Raw genomic sequence first — 18417 nt, forward strand, 5'->3', positions numbered from 1 at the left:
CCAAAAAGTTATAAAACAAGACAGAAATCAAAGCATAGGAGAATAAGGATTTGTATGGAAGAATAGGGAGGAAAAAAAGGGAAGCCTCTAAACTGCAGCATAAAGAAACTGAAGAAAACTAAAGAAATATGTCTGTAATGCTAGGTCCCATCTTTTTGGTTCCTCAGGAAATCTTGAGTAAAATATATATATGTTTTCGCACAAATGTGTTGGTAGGAGTATAAATGTAAGCCCCACATCTAGTTAAAACAAAAGACGAAAACAAGAGGCGGAACACTAGGGTGGCAGAGCAGAGCTGGCAGACAGGACAACTGACATCTAACTTCCACATGTGCAACTTAAATGAAAATATGTAATAAGATAAACACAAAGAAGCATAGAATAGTATACTCTACCTTGTAAACTGCCCTAACATACTAGGATTTAATGTGTTCTGATAAAGGCTATAGGAAGCTATAAAGTCTGAGGTATGTGATCCGTCTTGTGAAGTCAATAGTTTATTTGGCTTTCCTGTACCGGAATATGGATCTGGATGGTAAAGAGGTTTGGGAGTAACATCAACTCCATGTATATCAGTCACCTGTAGAAAATAGTGATTTAAAATAAAATAAGTAAAAAAGATGGGATTTCTGTATTACAAGTTCTAAAACTAGAGATAAAAATGGTAGAGAAAAAGATAAAGTGTGTAGGATAGGACAAACATGGACAATTGAATGATAAAAGATTTTATGTTTAAAAAACTTCTTAACTGAGGTAATACAACTTTAAAAAAATCTCATTCATGTTTTATTTATATACAAGTAATACATATTAATTTTGAGAAATTTAATTAATTTTGAGAAAATTTAAAAATGTAGAAAGATAATTCAGATAGTTAATATTTTGGTATATTTAACTTTATGTATAATTTTTTAAAAACCCACAATTTTCATTTAATATTTTATTAATAAACATTACCCAAGTTACTACACATTTTTGCCTTATATGTCTTTGGCTAATTTTCTGTATATGAAATTTAACACATACAGAAATGTAATTAAAACATAACAATATAGTTAAATAATATAAAGTAAAACATTGTTATAATTGCAACTGAAGTAAAAAATTAGAACATTTAAAGAACCTCTAGGAGACTTTGCTCCTTCTAGACAAAAACAGCTCCGATGGTTTTTGCTCCTTCTATGTTACGGCCTCTCCCTCCCTCCCCAGTGAATATCATTAACTTGATTTTGGTAGTTATTTTCTTTTTCTTTTAAATAGTTTTTTTAAGTATGCATTCCTAAATAACAGCATTTACTTTTCAAAACTTATATTGAAGTAATATATACATAGACTTATACACATAAATGTACAGCTTAATATATTCTCATAAACAGAAGATACCCAGGTAACTACCATTCAGACTTAGAAATAGAAAACTACCAGCATGTTAGAAGTTCCTTCCCTAAGAGTCACCATCTCTTACACCAAAGGTAATGATTATTTTGACTCCATGGATTACTTTGGCCTGTTTGTAAACTTTATTTCGATGAAATCAGGAAGCAGGTACCCTTGATATCTGGTTTCTTTTGTTCAAAATTATATCCACATTTGTGAGAGCCATTCATATGGTTAAGTAGAGTTGCAGATGGTTAATTTTCACTGTTGTACAATATTCCATTGTGTCAATATATCACAATTTATTTATTGTTCACAGATTTTCTGTAGTTTCCCAATTTTTGTCTAGTACAAATGACGCCACTATTAAGACGGATGTGCATGTGTTTTGCCGACTATACTGTATGAATTTATGTTGGGTGTATACCTGAGTGAGATCCCTGGGTAGTGAATTATTTTTATGTTCACATATAGTAGATACTGCTAAAAGGTTTTCCTCCCAAGTGGTTCCCACCAACAAAGTATGAGAGAGTTCTGGTTGCTACAGATTTTGGTTAGCACTTAGTATTTACCTAGTTTGGCAAGACAATTCAGTTTTTAAAATTTATAATAGTCATATATTGCGACTGAATTATCTGACATCTTCTGTTCAGCAGCTCATTTTTATTTATCTCTCCATATTGTTGCATGTATAATTGTTTATAATCACCAATAATTTATCGGTGATTGGTTGTATCTGTTGGATTAGCATATCTTATTTTATTTATCCATTTTACTTTTCAGTTCAGTTCAGTTCAGTTCAGTCGCTCAGTCGTGTCTGACTCTTTGCAACCCCATGAATTGCAGCATGCCAGGCCTTCCTGTCCATCACCAACTCCTGGAGTTCACTCAGACTCACGTCCATCGAGTCAGTGATGCCATCCAGCCATCTCATCCTCAGTTGTCCCCTTCTTCTCCTGCCCCCAATTCCCCCCCAGCATCAGAGTCTTCTGCAATGAGTCAGCTCTTCGCATGAGGTGGCCAAAGTACTGGAGTTTCAGCTTCAGCATCATTCCCTCCAAAGAAATCCCAGGGCTGATCTCCTTCAGAATGGACTGGTTGGATCTCCTTGCAGTCCAAGGGACTCTCAAGAGTCTTCTCCAACACCACAGTTCAAAAGCATCAATTCTTCAGCACTCAGCCTTCTTCACAGTCCAACTCTCACATCCATACATGACCACAGGAAAACCATAGCCTTGACTAGATGGACCTTAGTCGGCAAAGTAATATCTCTGCTTTTGAATATGCTATCTAGGCTGGTCATTACTTTTCTTCCAAGGAGTAAGCGTCTTTTAATTTCATGGCTGCAGTCACAATCTGCAGTGATTTTGGAACCCCAAAAAATAAAGTCTGACACTGTTTCCCATCTATTTCCCATGAAGTGATGGGACCGGATGCCATGATCTTCGTTTTCTGAATGTTGAACTTTAAGCCAACTTTTTCACTCTCCACTTTCACTTTCATCAAGAGGCTTTTTAGTTCCTCTTCACTTTCTGCCATAAGGGTGGTGTCATCTGCATTGACACTGAATTGTTTCCAGTTTTGGGCCATCATGAAAACTGTTTCAATAAATATTTATGTAAAAGCATATTGTTATACACAAGAATGCATTTCTGTAAGGGACAGATAGATGTGGCATTGATGAGTCAACATGATTAGATAACACCAAACTCTTTTCCAAGTTGACTGTAAGCTGTTCATGATTACCAGCATTGTGACAGATGCTGTTTTTCTATATTCTCATCAACAACTAGCATTGTCAGATTTAAAAATTTAAACTAGTATGGGTATACGTATACAGGTATCTCATTTTGACTTTTTCATAAAGTTGAACTTCTTTTCATATGCTTATTCCCATTCTGACTTCCTTTCTTGGAGGAAAATGTCCCATACATGTCCTTTACACACTTTTCTATTGAGTTCTGTCTCTTTAAAATTTACATTAGAGTTCATTAAACATCCTGCAGTCATGAAATTAAATGACGGTTGTTTCTTGGAAGGAAAGCTAGAATATCCCATGGACAGAGGAGCCTGGCAGGCTACAGTCCATGGGGTCGCAAAGGGTCGGACACAACTGAGCGACTTCACTTCACTTCATTTCACTTCATTAAACATCCTGCAGTCATGAAATTAAAAGACGGTTGCTTCTTGGAAGGAAAGCTATGATAAACCTGCTGCTGCTGCTGCTTCAGTCGTATCTGACTCTGTGTGACCCCATAGATGGCAGCCCACCAGGCTCCTCCGTCCCTGGGATTCTCCAGGCAAGAACACTGGAGTGGGTTGCCATTTCCTTCTCCAATGCATGAAAGTGAAAAGTGAAAGTGAAGTCTCTCAGTCGTGTCCAACTCTTAGCGACCCCATGGACTGCAGCCCACCAGGCTCTTCCGTCCATGGGATTTTCCAGGTAAGAGTACTGGTGCCATTGCCAGTGTAAAACACTACGATCAACAGTCAGAAAACTAAGATCATGGCATCCGGTCCCATCACTTCATGGCAAATAGATGGGGAAACAATGGAAACGGTGTCAAATTTTATTTTCTTGGGCTCCAAAATCGCTGCAGGTGGTGACTGCAGCCATGAAATTGAAAGACGCTTACTCCTTGGAAGAAAAGCCATGATCAACCTAGACAGTATATAAAAACCAGAGACATTACTTTGGCGACAAAGATTCATCTAGTCAAAGCTATGGTTTTTCCAGTAGTCATGTATGGATGTGAGAGTTGGATCATAAAGAGAGCTGAGCAGTGAAGAATTGATGCTTTTGAACTTCGCAGTTGGAGAAAATTCTTGAGTCTCTTGGACAGGAAGGAGATCAAACCAGTCAATCCGAAAAGAAACCAACCCTGAATATTCATTGGAAGGACTGAAGCTGAAGCTGAAGCTCCAATACTTTGGCCACCTGATGAGAAGAGCTGACTCATTAGAAAAGACCCTGATGCTGGGAAAGATTGAAGGCAAAAGGAGAAGGCGATGGCAGAGGAAGACGGTTAGATAGCATCACCCATTCAATATGAACAAACTCTTGAGAGACAAGAGAGCCTGGTGTGCTGCAGTCCACAGAGTCACAAAGAGCCAGACATGACTTAGTGACTGAACTACAACAAAATGTTCTGACTATGAATCTTTTCTGTTTTATGTGTTGAAAATGTCATCTTTCACTTTATGGCTTCATTTTCCTTCTTGCTGTTGTTCAGTCACTCAGTCATGTCCAGCTTTTTGCGACCGCATGGACTGCAGCACGCCAGACTTCCCCAGTCCTTCACCATTTCCCAAAGTTTGCTCAAACTCATGTCCACTGAGTTGGTGATGCCATCAAACCACCTCGTCCTCTGTTGTCCGCTTCTCCTCCTGCCTTCAGTCTTTCCCAGCATCAGGGTCTTTTCTAATGAGTCAGCTCTTTACATCAAGTGGCCAAAGGATTGGAGCTTCAGCTTCAGCATCAGCATCAGTCCTTCCAATGAATATTCAGGATTGATTTCCTCTAAGGTTGACCGGCTTGATCTCCTTGCATTCTGAGGTACTCTCAAGAGTCTTCTCCAACACTACAGTTCAAAAGGGTCAATTCTTTGATGCTCAGCCTTCTTTATGGTCCAACTCTCATATCCATACATGACTACTGGAAAAACCATAGCTTTGACTCTACAGACCTTTGTTGGCAAAGTAATGTCTCTGCTTTTTAATATGCTACATTTTCTTTGTAGTATCTTTTAATAAAAAGAAGTTCTTTTTCTTAGCACAGTCGAATTTATCACATTTTCCTTTATGGTTTACATCTTAGATGTTTCATCCAGGAAAACATTCCCAACCCTTAAATTATGAAAATATTTTTGCTTTTCATGTTTAGAACTATAATATACCTGGAATTGAGTTTTGTGTATACTATGAGAAAGGAAGCCAATATGTTTTTATTCCATATGAATACCCAATTGTTTCAACAATAATTTTTGAAAACCCTATTATTTTCCCATTACTCTCTAGTGTACATTTATTACAAAACAAGTGTTTATGTGCTTGAGTCACTTGTAGCCTTTTTGTCTATACCTTTGTTCATGTTACACTTTTTATAAAATTTGTTACCAAGGAGAGTGTCCTTTCACATGGTTCTTATTCAAGAGTCTCTTGGGGACTTCTCAGGTGGAACAGTGGATAAGAATCCACCTGACAATGCAGGGGACACAGGTTAGATCCCTGGTCCGGGAAGAGCCCACATGCCAAGGAGCAACTGAGCCTGAGCTCTAGGGCCCAAGAGCCAGAACTACGGAGCCCACATACCACAAGTACTGAAGCCTGCACGCTCTAGGGCCATCAAGCCACAACTACGGAGCCCTTGTGCCACAGCTACTAAAGCTTGCGGGCCCTGGAGCCAGCTCACTGCAACTAACGAGCCCACATGCTGCACTTACCAATGCTCATGCACCTAGAGCCCATGGTCTGCCCACGGGAAGCTGCCATGATGAGGAGCCCATACGCTACAACTAGGGAGTAGGCCCCACTCTCTGCCTCCAGAGAAAACCCATGCACAGCAACGAAGACACAGTGCAGCCAAAGATAAAAATGAATGAAATCTTTTACAAACAGTATCTTGGTTATGCCTACCCTTTAGCAGTTTTATGTAAACTTTAGAATTACCTTGATAAGTTCCTAGAAAAAAAAAAAAAAAACTTTTGAGATTTTTGACTGAAATTGCAAAGAACCTATAAATCAAAATTTGGGTAAAACTGATACACTTAGAATATGGGCTCTTATTATGCATAAAAAATTCTCTCTCCATTTGTTTGGGTCTTAATATCTCACAGCAAAATTTATAGGTTATGTGTACCTTTGTTAAATTTATACACAAGTATTTAATGCATTTTAGTGCTATTATAAATGGCATCATTAAAAAATATGTAATTTTTGAAATGTGTGTGGCTGGTATATACAAATATATATTTTTTGCTTTTGATTATTTTTGTTATCCAATAATCTTGCTAAGCTCTTATTAATTTGAATAATTACTAGGTGGTTTAAAATTTTATATGTAGATAATTGTGTCATCTACAAATATTCAAAGTTCTGTTTCTTCTTTTCCAAATCTTATAGTTTACATTTCTTTTTGTTATCATACTGAAATGGCTAAGACCTCCAAGAATGTTGGATAGAAATGGATCCTTCTTAGAAATGCTTTACCATTAAATATGATCACTGCTGTAGGATTTTATAAATAAGATTAAGGAAATTTCTTGTGATTTCCAGTTTCAGAAGAATCTTTGAAATCTAGAATAAAATTTTCATCTTATCAAATACTGTATTGAGATGATCATATGCATTTTTTCCTTTAAGCTATGAATGTGGTGAATTACACTGATGGATTTTTAAATGTTAAACCAATATTAATTTCTTGATATAAACTCAACTTTCTTACAATGTATTATCTCTTTCTATTGTTATTGAATTTTAACATTTTATTGAGGATTTCTCCATCTATGTTTCCAAGTGAGATTGACTTGTAAAGTTTATTTCTCATACTGTTGTAGTCAGATTTTGATATCAGGATAAGTCTAGCCTCATAAAATGTTTTACAGTATACCCACTTTCTTATTCTGTTTTTGTCCTTATGTGTTTGGCATATATCACTAGTGAAACCATATGGGCCTGGAATCATCTTTGACAAAAGATTTTTAAATTACTCATTTCTTTAATAAAAGCTTCCAATTTTCATTTTTCTTTTTAAAATGTTAATTTTTCCATTTTATATTTTCAAATCTTTCAAAATTTAAAATTGGCATAAAGTTACATACAATCTGCAAGAATTATCTTTTTAGATAGCTTTGAAAGCGTACATGTCAGTGGTTTTTAGCATATTCACAGATATGAGCAACCATCACCACAGTTAACTTTAGAACTACCTCAAGAAGAAACTCTGTTTCCTTTAATTCTGACTCCCTAACACTTGTCTTTCTCCCAGTTCTTGTTGTTACTCAGCGGACAAGTCATATCTGACTCTTCAGACTGTAGAGTGTAGCATGCCAGGTTCCTCTGTCCTTCTCTATCTCCCAGAATTTACTCAAATTCATGTCCATTGAGTCAGTGATGCTATCTAATCATCTCATCCTCTGCCGCCCCATTCTTTTGCCTTCAGTCTTTCAGTCCAATCTGCCAGCCTTAGGCAACAACTAATGTATTTCATGTCTTTATAGATGTCTCCATGCTGGACTTTTATGCGAGTAGAATCACATAGAGTGTGGTATTTTGTGACTGGCTTGTTTCATTTAGTATAATGGTTTCAAGATTCATCCACAATGCTGCACGCACCAGCAGTTCGTTCCTTTTTGCGGTTGAAAAATGTTCCACTGTATGAATATATCACATTCTATTTAGTTATTTGCCCACTGTTGGATATTTGGGTTGTTTCCACTTGCTGACTATTATGAATAGTCAGGGTTTGAAGTTTCAGGTTTGAAATATATCTTAATTTCTCTTGGGTGTGTGTATCTAGAGGTAGAATTGCCAGATCATATGGTAAGAGTATGTTTAAACTTCTGAGTTAGTACCAAACCATTTTCCAAAGTGTCAGGACTATTTTATATTCCTATCAGTAGGGTTCTGATTTCTTGATATCCTTGCCAACAGTTGTCACCTGACTTTTTGATTCTAGCCATCCTAATGAGTATAAAGATCTCACTGGTTTTGATCTACATTTCTCTGATGACTAATAATGTCATGCATCTTCCTGTGTGCTTTTTGACCATTTACATACCTTCTTTGGAGAAAGGAGTATTCAAATCCCTTGACCAATTTTTAATTGGGTTATTTGTCTATTGAGTTGTAATTCTTTATATATTTCATATACAAATCCCTTAACAGATAGATCATTTGCAAATATTTTATCCCATTCTGTGGGTTGACTTTTTACTTTCTTGATTATGTTCTTCAAAACACAAACATTTTTAATTTTGGTAAAGTCCAATCATCTGCTTTTTTTTTACTTTTGTGGTTCACATTTTTGGTGTCATATCTGAGAATCCTTTGCAAAGTCCAAGGTCATGAAGATTTACCACTTCTAAGTTTTTTAGTTTTAGCTTTACATATATGTCTTTGATTCATATTGAATTAATTTTGATATGGTATGAGGTAAGAGTCCAACTTCATTCTTTTGAATGTGGATATCCAGTCATCCCTACACTATTTATTGAAGACCCTCTTAAAACAGTCGTGATACCCTTATCAAAAATCAGTTGACTACTGATATAATAGGTTTATTTCTAGACTCTTAGTTTTATTCATTGATCTGTATGTCTATCCTTGTGCCAATCAATACCACACTATCTTGATTTCTATTTATTTATAGTAAATTTTGAAAATGGAAAAGGAGAATCTGCTTACTTTATTCTTCTTCTTTAGGAGTATTTTGTCTATTCTGGGTTTCTTGAAATTCCATATGAATTACAGAATCAATTGTAAATTTGTACAAAGAAGTCTGCTGGGATTTCTAATAAGGATTGTATTGAATCTACAGATCAAATTGTGGAGTACCACCATTTTACCAATGGTAAATCTTTCCATTCATAAATTTTGGATGCACTCCCATTTATTCAGATCATTGTTAATTTCATTCAGTAATGTTTTACAGTTTTTGGAGCTAAAGATGTCACTGCTATTATTAAATTTATTTGTAAGTACTTTATTGTTTTGGATGTTACTGTGAAATTGTTTCCTTAATTTTAAAATTATTCCAAAAGTAAAAACTATAATTTATTTGTATATTGACCATGTATCCTGCAACCTGGCAGAACTCATTAGTTAATTTTAATTGTTTGTTTGGCCATGCCACAGCTTATAGAATTCTAGTTCCTTAACCAGGGATTGAACCTGGGCCACCAGTGAGAGGACCAAGTTTGAACCATTAGACTGCTAAGTTTGAATCATCACCAGTTCCCTAGTTTTTATACTTTTTGGTGGGCTTCTTAGGAGTTTATGTACATAACATTATGTCATCTGCAAACAGAGATTTACCTTTTCCTTTCCAAACTGGTTGCCTTTTTTTCTGCCTAATTGCCATTTTTAGACCCTCCACTACAACACTGAATAGAAGCAGCAAGAAAATTTGTCCCGTTCCTGACATCAGCGGGAAAGCATCCAGTTGCCTGCTAAGTTGATATTAGTGGGTTTTTCATAAATGTCTCTTATCAAGTTGAATTCCCTCTATTATTAGTTTTTTAAGAACTTTTATCATGAAAAGATGTTGGATTTTGCAAAGTGCTTTTTTTAAATCTATTGAGATGATCATCATTTTTTATTCTACTGATATGAGATGTGGTAAATTACATTGATATTAAGATGTTAAAGTACTTTGCATCCCTGGGATAAACCCCACTTGGTAACTGTTATGGGCTGAATTGTCTCTCTCTACCAAAAAATTCATATGTTGAAGCCCTAACTCCTGGACCTCTCAATGGGACTGAATTTAGTGATAGGGCCATTAAAGAGATAATTAAAATGAGGTAATCCAATCTGACTAGAGTCCCTATGGAAGAGCAGATTAGTACACTGTTTAAGCCATCTAGTCTGTGATATTATGTAATGGCAGTCTTATGAAACTAAAGCACTCAAGGCATAAAATTCTTTTTATATGTTACTAGATTACTAGTAACTGTAGGTTTTTCAGAATGCTCCTAAGGAAATTCTTTTTCAAGTTAGTTGAAATGGTTTATTAATTTTTTATCATTAATGGATATTGAATTTTTCAAATTCTTTTTATCTGTTGTTATAATCACATTGTTTTCAGTCTACTGATAAGACAAGTAGTACTGACTTTTGAATATTAGAACAACCTTGCATGTATTATCTCCGCTTGGTCATGATGCATTATACCTTTTACACAGTGGTGTTGACACTATGTAATATGTAGGTAATATACAATAATACATACATATTACATATAATGTATATATAATATAATGTATATGTAATATGTATATTACTATTATGGACTGAATGTTTGTGTACCCACCAGATTCGTATGCTGGAACTCTAATCCCAGTGTCATGGTATTGGGAGGTGGACCCTTTGAAAGGTAATTAGGTCCTGAAGGTAGCACTCTCACAAGTGAGATTAGTGCCTTTACAACAAAAGCTAGAGAGCTAGCTAAATCTCTTTCGTCTATGTTAGGATACAAAGAAAGTTGGTAGTCGGCAACCTGGAAGAAAGTCATCAACAGTAACCGATCATTTGCCACCGTAATCTTAGACTTCCAATTTCCAGAACAGTAAGAAATAAGTTTATAAGCCACCCAATTTACAGTATTTTACTATAGCAGCATGAGCTGACTAACTAATTCTTAAGGTCATGAGTAGACTCTCTTCATTACACTCTAATAATAATGATAGGAGCCAACTGTCAATATTATGCTGTAAGATATGTTAGTTATATGGTAAGGATCTAACAAAATCAATATATCAATATAGGTATACCTCATTTCGGGCTTTCTCAATGGCTCAGTGGTAAAGACTTCACCTACAATATTGGAGCCATAGGAATTTGACCCCTGGGTTGGGAAGATCCCCGGAAGAGGGCACAGCAACCCACTCCAATATTCTTGCCTGAAGAATCCCATGGAAGAGGAGCCTGGCAGGCTACAGTCCATGGGGTCACAGAGTCGGACACGACTGAAGCGATTTAGCACAACACAGCATAACCTTTTATTTCACTTCACTTTATTGCACTTTAATATTGTGGCTTTTGTAAAATAAATTGAAGGCTTGTGACAGCCTTGCATCCAGCAAGACTACTGACACCATTTTTCAAAAGCATCTGCTCATTTTGAGTCTCTGTGTCACATTTTGGTAATTCTCACAATATTTTAAATATTTTCATTATTATTGTATTTGTTATGGTAATCTGTGACCAGTGCTCTTTGATGTTACTATGATTCATTGAAGGCTGAGAGGATGGCTAGTATCAGTTCAGTTCAGTCACTTAGTCATGTCCAACTCTTTTCAACCCCATGAACCGCAGCACACTAGACCTCCCTGTCCATCACCAACTCCCGGAGTCCACCCAAACCCATGTCCATTGAGTCAGTGATGCCATCTAACTTTCTCATCCTCTGTTGTCCACTTCTCTTCCTGCCCTTAATCTTTCCCAGCATCAGGGTCTTTTCCAATGAGTCAGCTCTTCGCATCAGGTGGCCAAAGTATTAGAGTTTCAGCTTCAACATCAGTCCTTCCAATGAACACCCAGGACTGATCTCCTTTAGAATGGACTGGTTGGATCTCCTTGCAGTCCAAGGAACTCTCAAGAGTCTTCTCCAACAAGGATTAAAGATTTTTTAAAATTAAGTCATCTATATTAGAATTTTTAGACATAATTCTATTGCATACTCTATTTAGACTACAGTATAACATAATCATAATTTTTATATACACTTGGAAGCCAAAAAATATACATGATCCACTTTATTGTGATATTTGTATTATTCCAACTGAACCCGTGATATCTCTGAGTTATGCCTGTACTGTATTAGAAATAAGTTACTGTTTCAAAGTAGCATACTTCCCTGGTGGTCCAGTGGTTAAGACACTGCTTTTCAATGCAGGGGGCATGGGCTCAGTCCCTGGCTGGGGAGCTAAGATTCCACATGCCCTGTGGTACAGAACAAATGGTGCTAAAACTTGAATACCTCTATGCAAAAACAGCAACAACAGCTGACCATACCTTGTACCATATACAAAGATTAAGTTAAAATGGATCACAGACCTAAGTGTAAAACCTAAAAAGAATTTTGGAAAAAAAAAAAAAAAGCATACTTTTTACCTTTAACATTTCAATCAAGTTCTTACCAGTATCATTTTCAAACAAATTTAGAATTCTAAAGAATATTACCTGTGTGACTGTCTTTGCAGAAGAAACAGTCATTTTTTCTATTTGTTTTGCTTCAGGTAGAATCATCATGTTTTTTGACATAGTCATTCTGCTTTGGTTTGCACCAGCATATCCTCCTTTCATTAGAGTTCCTTTTCCTGCACCAACAAAACTAATAGACTTCCTTGGCCCTAAGCCAACGTTTCTATGTCAAGAAAAGAAAATATAACACAGAAGATCCAGGATTGAAGAAATATTAGCCAACAGAAAAAACAAACAAACAAACTTTCACTTAGAAACATGGAAACAATCTGATCATATAAACAAGAAGAAAAATAGTAGCCACTTGAGAGCTCATTATATGTAAGCATAGTTCTAGAATGTTTACAAGCACTGTGTCATTTTTTCCTCACAATAATTCTAAGAGGTTGCTATAACATATTTTATTTAAACCATAAAAGCTTAGAGGGAAACATTCCTACTAGAGTTGAAATTTGAAACCCAGATAGTCAGATCAAAAGTCTACACTTATTTCTCTGGGTCTGTTTCCTTATCTGTAAAATGGGGGTAATAATAGTATCTTTTAGGTTATTGGCTTCCCAGGTGGTTCAGTGATAAAGAATTCACCTGCCAATGCAGGAGACCTGGGTTCAATCCCTGGGTCAGGAAGATCCCCTGGAGGAGGAAATGGCAACCCACTCCAGTATTCTTGCCAGGACAATCCCATGGACAGAGGAACCAGGTGGGCTACAGTCCATGGGGTTGCAAAGAGTCAGACATGAGTGAGCAACTAAACACACACACGTAGGTTATTATGAGGATTAAATGTATTCATTTATATATTATAGTTAGGAAATGCCTGACACATAGTAGTCATAAATAGGTGTAGACTGCAGTTATGTAGGCTGACTGAAGCATGAGTAATAAAACCTGGGAAAGAATATCATGTTCCTGCCTGAACAATTACATAATAAATTTTAATAAGAAGAGAAAATATAATCAAAATATTTGCATCCAGGAGAAGAAGTATGACTTCACTTTGGATCAATTCTCCAAATTCCTTAAGACAAAAACCTAGTCATTCTTTCATTCTAGTACTCTAATTGTGCTGCAGACTTCTTTAAAATAAGAATGATTGCCCTTTAAACGATAAAAAGGCAGTGTGTTTCCAAAGAAAACATTTCAAACAATACTTTCACTTTCCAAATCATAACAAGATCAGACAAGAATACAATACTTTATAATGACCACAATCTGCTTTTCACATTTTATTTTTCTTCATAGCATTTATTACTACTGACACTTTGTATGTTGTCATATACTCCTCTCCTAGAATGTAAGCATCTTTAGGGCAAGAACTTGGTCTTGTTCATTGCTATATCACTAGTACACAAGACAGTACCTAGTATATTGTGGGCCCTGTTGTTTAGTTGCTAAGTCTTGTTTGACTCTTTTGCATCCTCATGAACTGTTGCCTGTCAGGCTCCTCTGTCCATGGGATTTTTCCAGGCAAGAATACTGGAGTGGGTTGCCATTTCCTCCTCCAGGGGATCTTCCTGACCCAAGGATTAAACCTGCATCTCCTATGACTTCTGCATTGGCAGACAGGTTCTCACCACCAGCACCACCTGGGAAGCGCTTAACTGATGTGATTGCTCAGTCGCACGTCAATTCCTCTGCTAGTGGCAAATCCCAGTGCCTTTCCATGTGGTTCCCTCCTCTTGGTATCTATAAGTGATAAACCATTTTTTTAATGGCAATGATATCCTGATCTGTTGTCCTTACTGTTCCTGAAATTTTCTATTAATACACTGCATTTAACTCAGCCTGTGTGGGTAAGTGAAGCTAGAGAAAAACATCTAACCACGATGCCAGGTCTCATTTTAAATTATAGATTGTTAAAGTGGGTCCTTAACGTGACAGCAACCACACTGCATTACCTTGGTTAATTTTTACTACCCCTTCTAAAGTCATCATTTCACACTTCTTGAATATCAACATTTCCTCTCCTATGTTTACCTTCTGCTAACTAAATGAGAAAGCTGAAGCAATCAGGTAACTTTCAAATACTCCCCCCGTTACATCTGTGCACTTGCCTCTCTCTCTGTGTCTATATTCCCTATTTCTCCCGTTACTCTGAATGAGTTATCCATGATTCTTGCTTAGGTCAATTCCTCTACATGTGTTCTAGATTCCATTCCTTTTTGCCTATTTATGGACATTGCTCTAGTCATTCTCTCATGCTTCATAAGCTTTTCTCTACTGGATTATTCCTTGTCTAGTAAACCTTATTCTCTTGCAGTCTTCCCCTTTTTTTGTCAAAGGTAATGTTTTTCTTCCAGTTGTCCAGGTGAAAAAAACTTCAAAATATATCCTGAATCTAATTATTTGTCATCACTCTTTGTTGCCACTATCATGATCCAAACACTATCCTCTCTCTCTTGGATTACTGCAGAAGTCTTCTAATTGATCTTCTCACTTAACCTAAATTCCCTTAAGTCTATTCTTCACATGGTAACCAGAGTGATCCTTAAAAACACAAGTTAGATCATATCACTACTCTGTTTCCCATCTCATTCAGAGTAAAAACCTAAAATCTTATCATAACCTAAAATGTCCTACATGCATCTAGATTGAGCTCTGACTTCATGATCAATACTTTCTGCCTCGTTTACTCTGCTTCAGTCACACTGTCATCCTTGACATTTTTCACACATGCCAGGCCTTTGCAGTTGCTATTTCCTCTGCCCGAAATGTTCTTCCCACACGTGTACATGTTTAGCATCCTTTCTGTCTCCAGGTCTTAAAGCCACATTCTTAATGTGGACTTCTTCAGCTCCCCTATCTAAAATGTCAAATACCCCTCAAATACTTCATATCCCCTTGCTTAACTTTTCTCCTTAGCACTTTCAACTAACATATTTTTACTTATTTAATTTATGAGTTAGATGTCCCCCACCTGACCCCCCAACCCTGAGAATCTAAGCTCCACAAGTTTAGGGACTTTGTGCTCTTGTGTTGCCTGCTGTATCCCTGCTGCTGCTGCTGCTAAGTCACTTCAGTCGTATCTGACTCTGTATGACTCCACAGATGGAAGCCCACCAGCCTCCCCCGTCCCTGGGATTAGTGCCTACAATAGTACCCAACACACAGTACCTGTATAATAAAAAAATTGCTGAATGAATTCCCAAATCATTATATCCAATGCAAAACATTCTCTCAATCTTCATATTCAAATGCTTACCAGCCTAACTGGATAGCTGCAGCTAAATGTCTTCTAGACATCTCAAGCTAAATAAATATATAACGAAATCATATCACATTTACTCATAAACCAGCCCTTCCTCTTTTATTCCCTACAGGGACCAAATAGAAACAAATTAGCAATGATGTTGCATTTACCAATTAGGTAGTTACTGTGATCTAATGAGAATCCTCAGTAAACTCTCCCAGATTTTCAGACTATAAGTTTTATGGGAAGGAGCCATGTTTTATCATGTCTACCATGAAAGCCCCAACTCTTAGTACTCTGCCTGATGCAGTGGGAAATTTAACACAGAAAATACCAGTAAATTTAAAAAATTGAAATAAGTACTTGTAGTCAATTATGTTAGAAATGTATGGTACATATCTATCCTAGCTGTGTTAGAAAACAGATACTTTTAATAGAGGCAAATTAGTGGGCAATGAATAGGATGACATTCAGGAGATATTCACTCTGAAAGTTTTGCCTGAAAAACAGTTATGATACAAGAGGTATGTAGCTGTAGGTTCCTGAGTTTCTGAAGCAGAGACCTAACCTATTTTGTTCACCCCTATGTCTTCAGTGTCTACGGCAGTAACCGGAAAATATAACACATTCTGTATAGTTGGTATCTATATAATGAACACCTGATGATCACTTCTATGGAAAAAGACTAATGCCATTAAAGCATACAACACATACATCAGTCTCACAATGAAATAACCATAGGAGGAAAGGAGGAGTGGCTTAAGAAAAAGTGTCTTTATTATTCTCTTTTTATTTTAATGAGATGAAGGGAGAAATTTCAATCTAAACCAAATCAGTTTCTTTCATTTATCCAACTGTTATTTATAAAATTACTGTGCATAAGGCTACATGCTGACAGGGATACAATATGAATCAAATATGGGCCCTAAGGAGTTGACAGTCTTGATAAAAGAAAAAACATATATATGATTACAATGCAAGTACAGAATTGTATTTGCCTCAAAAGACTTACACATAAGATATAACGAAAGTTGCGGTAAAGATTACCTTGGGTGAGAGGAGTAAGCAGAGAAATCATGAAGGTGGCATTTGAGTCAGGCATGAATGCAGGTCAAATTCAAAAGAAGTGTATGTGGTGTGTATGTCTGTATGTTTGTATCCGATGCAGCTGCCGGTGAGGAGGGATGACGGTATTGGAGCAGGACAGGAAATACAGCCCGAGCAAAGCTCATTGTGAACAATAAAAGTAGAAAAGCAGGTGGCATATAGAGGGAATCTTACATGATTTGGTTAGATGCATGAAGGAAAATAAGCTTTGAAAAAATAAAATGACCAGACTGTGTCTTTGAAATTTACTAAGCAAGCAAGAGAGTGCCTTTGAGAGAGAAGAGTAAGCTACTCAAAACTATGTTTCAGAAAAATTTAGCTATATGCAGAACACACTAGAAGCAAGAAGACCGTTAGTCACAATGCTATGGAAATAGGCCAGGTGAGAAGTAATCAAAGCTTAACCTGGGGTGGGGAAATGTAGAAATAAAACAAATCCTAGATAAAGCATGTACTAAGAATATCTTTTTATTTTCTGTATTTTAATGTTTTGACATCTAGGAATTTGCTGCACCTGAAGGGACTGCCCCTCCCAGGGCTAATCAATTTTTATGCATAGTAAGGGACTTGCCTACAAGTACACCATTTATATTGGCTTCCCAGGTGAAGAACCTGGCTGCCAATGCAGGAGACATAAGAGACTCAGGTTCCATCCCTGGGTCCAGAAGATCCCCTGGAGGAAGGCATCGCAATGTACTCCAGTATTCTTGCCTGGAGAATCCCATGGACAGAGGAGCCTGGCAGGCTCAAGTCCATAGGGTTGCACAGATGGACATGACTGAAGTGACTTACCATGCACACACAATTTATATGCAAACCAATCAATCCAGAGTCCATACCCTCAACCTCCTCCTTCAGCAGGCTCTCAGAGACCTCACTCTCTGGGTCGCTATCCACTTGCAGTAATCAGTGCAAGGACAGGAACCAGAAACCTAGGGATAGGCCCAATATCCAGAAACTTTAAAATTATTCAAACAAGCTATTCCTATATTTGCTTATTCTGGTTTGTCCCTTCCTTGCCATGGAAACCACAATAAAGCTTCTTGCCCAGGTTTTCCTCTTGCTGGTTCTACATCCTGCCTGGCCCTGGTGCCTCTTCATGTGCCCCTCTATGTGGTTCACAGCATGCCATGCCTCCTGGTTTTAGGGATCTGTGAGTATTTAAAAACAAACTTCTTCCTTTATGGTAGTTCTTTCAGTGTCTGTTTCTTACCATACTCGATTAAAACACAGTCCAAATACTCTTAAAACACAGCAGATACAGAACTAATGCTTGCATGCATGCTGAGTCGCTTGTCATGTCCGACTCTTTGCAACCCTATGGAGACTGTAGGCCACCAGGCTCCGGTGTCCATGGGATTCTCCAGCCAAGAATACTAGTGTGTTGCCATGCCCTCCTCCAGGGAATCTTCCTGACACAAGGATTGAACTTGTGTCTCTCATGTCTCCTGCACTGGCAGGCAGGTTCTTCACTGCTAGCGCCACCTGGGAAGCCCTACAGAACTAATAGGACTTTGCAACTGATAATAACTATCCTGATTAACATTTAAACTTCAAAGTACTTCCACTTAGTTTTGTAATTCTTTTACTTATTTCACCCTTTAAAAACGGAAATATACTTGACCTACAACACTGTTGGTTCTAGGAGCACAATATTGTGATTCTGCATTTCTATACATTACAAATGATAACCACCCTAATTCTTATAATAACTTATTAGATATCTAACTGCCATGTTTTACATGTTAACAAACTTAGAGAGGCCAATTTAAATGCCCAAACTCATCCAATAACTCACAGACTATGTGTTCCTGAGCAAG

The 18417-nt window shown here is 37.1% G+C and overlaps 1 protein-coding gene across 1 annotated transcript in view; it reads right to left on the bottom strand.

Moving 5' to 3' along the window:
• DNAI4 (dynein axonemal intermediate chain 4) overlaps positions 1-18417 on the bottom strand; it is a 106697-nt gene that overhangs the window by 81706 nt on the left and 6574 nt on the right. The window contains 2 exon segments of the mRNA XM_004023217.6: positions 396-580; positions 12280-12463. Coding sequence (XP_004023266.2) covers positions 396-580; positions 12280-12463 — 369 coding nt within the window.

This window comes from Ovis aries, chromosome 1 (genome assembly GCF_016772045.2).
Source record: "Ovis aries strain OAR_USU_Benz2616 breed Rambouillet chromosome 1, ARS-UI_Ramb_v3.0, whole genome shotgun sequence".
NCBI lineage: Eukaryota > Metazoa > Chordata > Mammalia > Artiodactyla > Bovidae > Ovis > Ovis aries.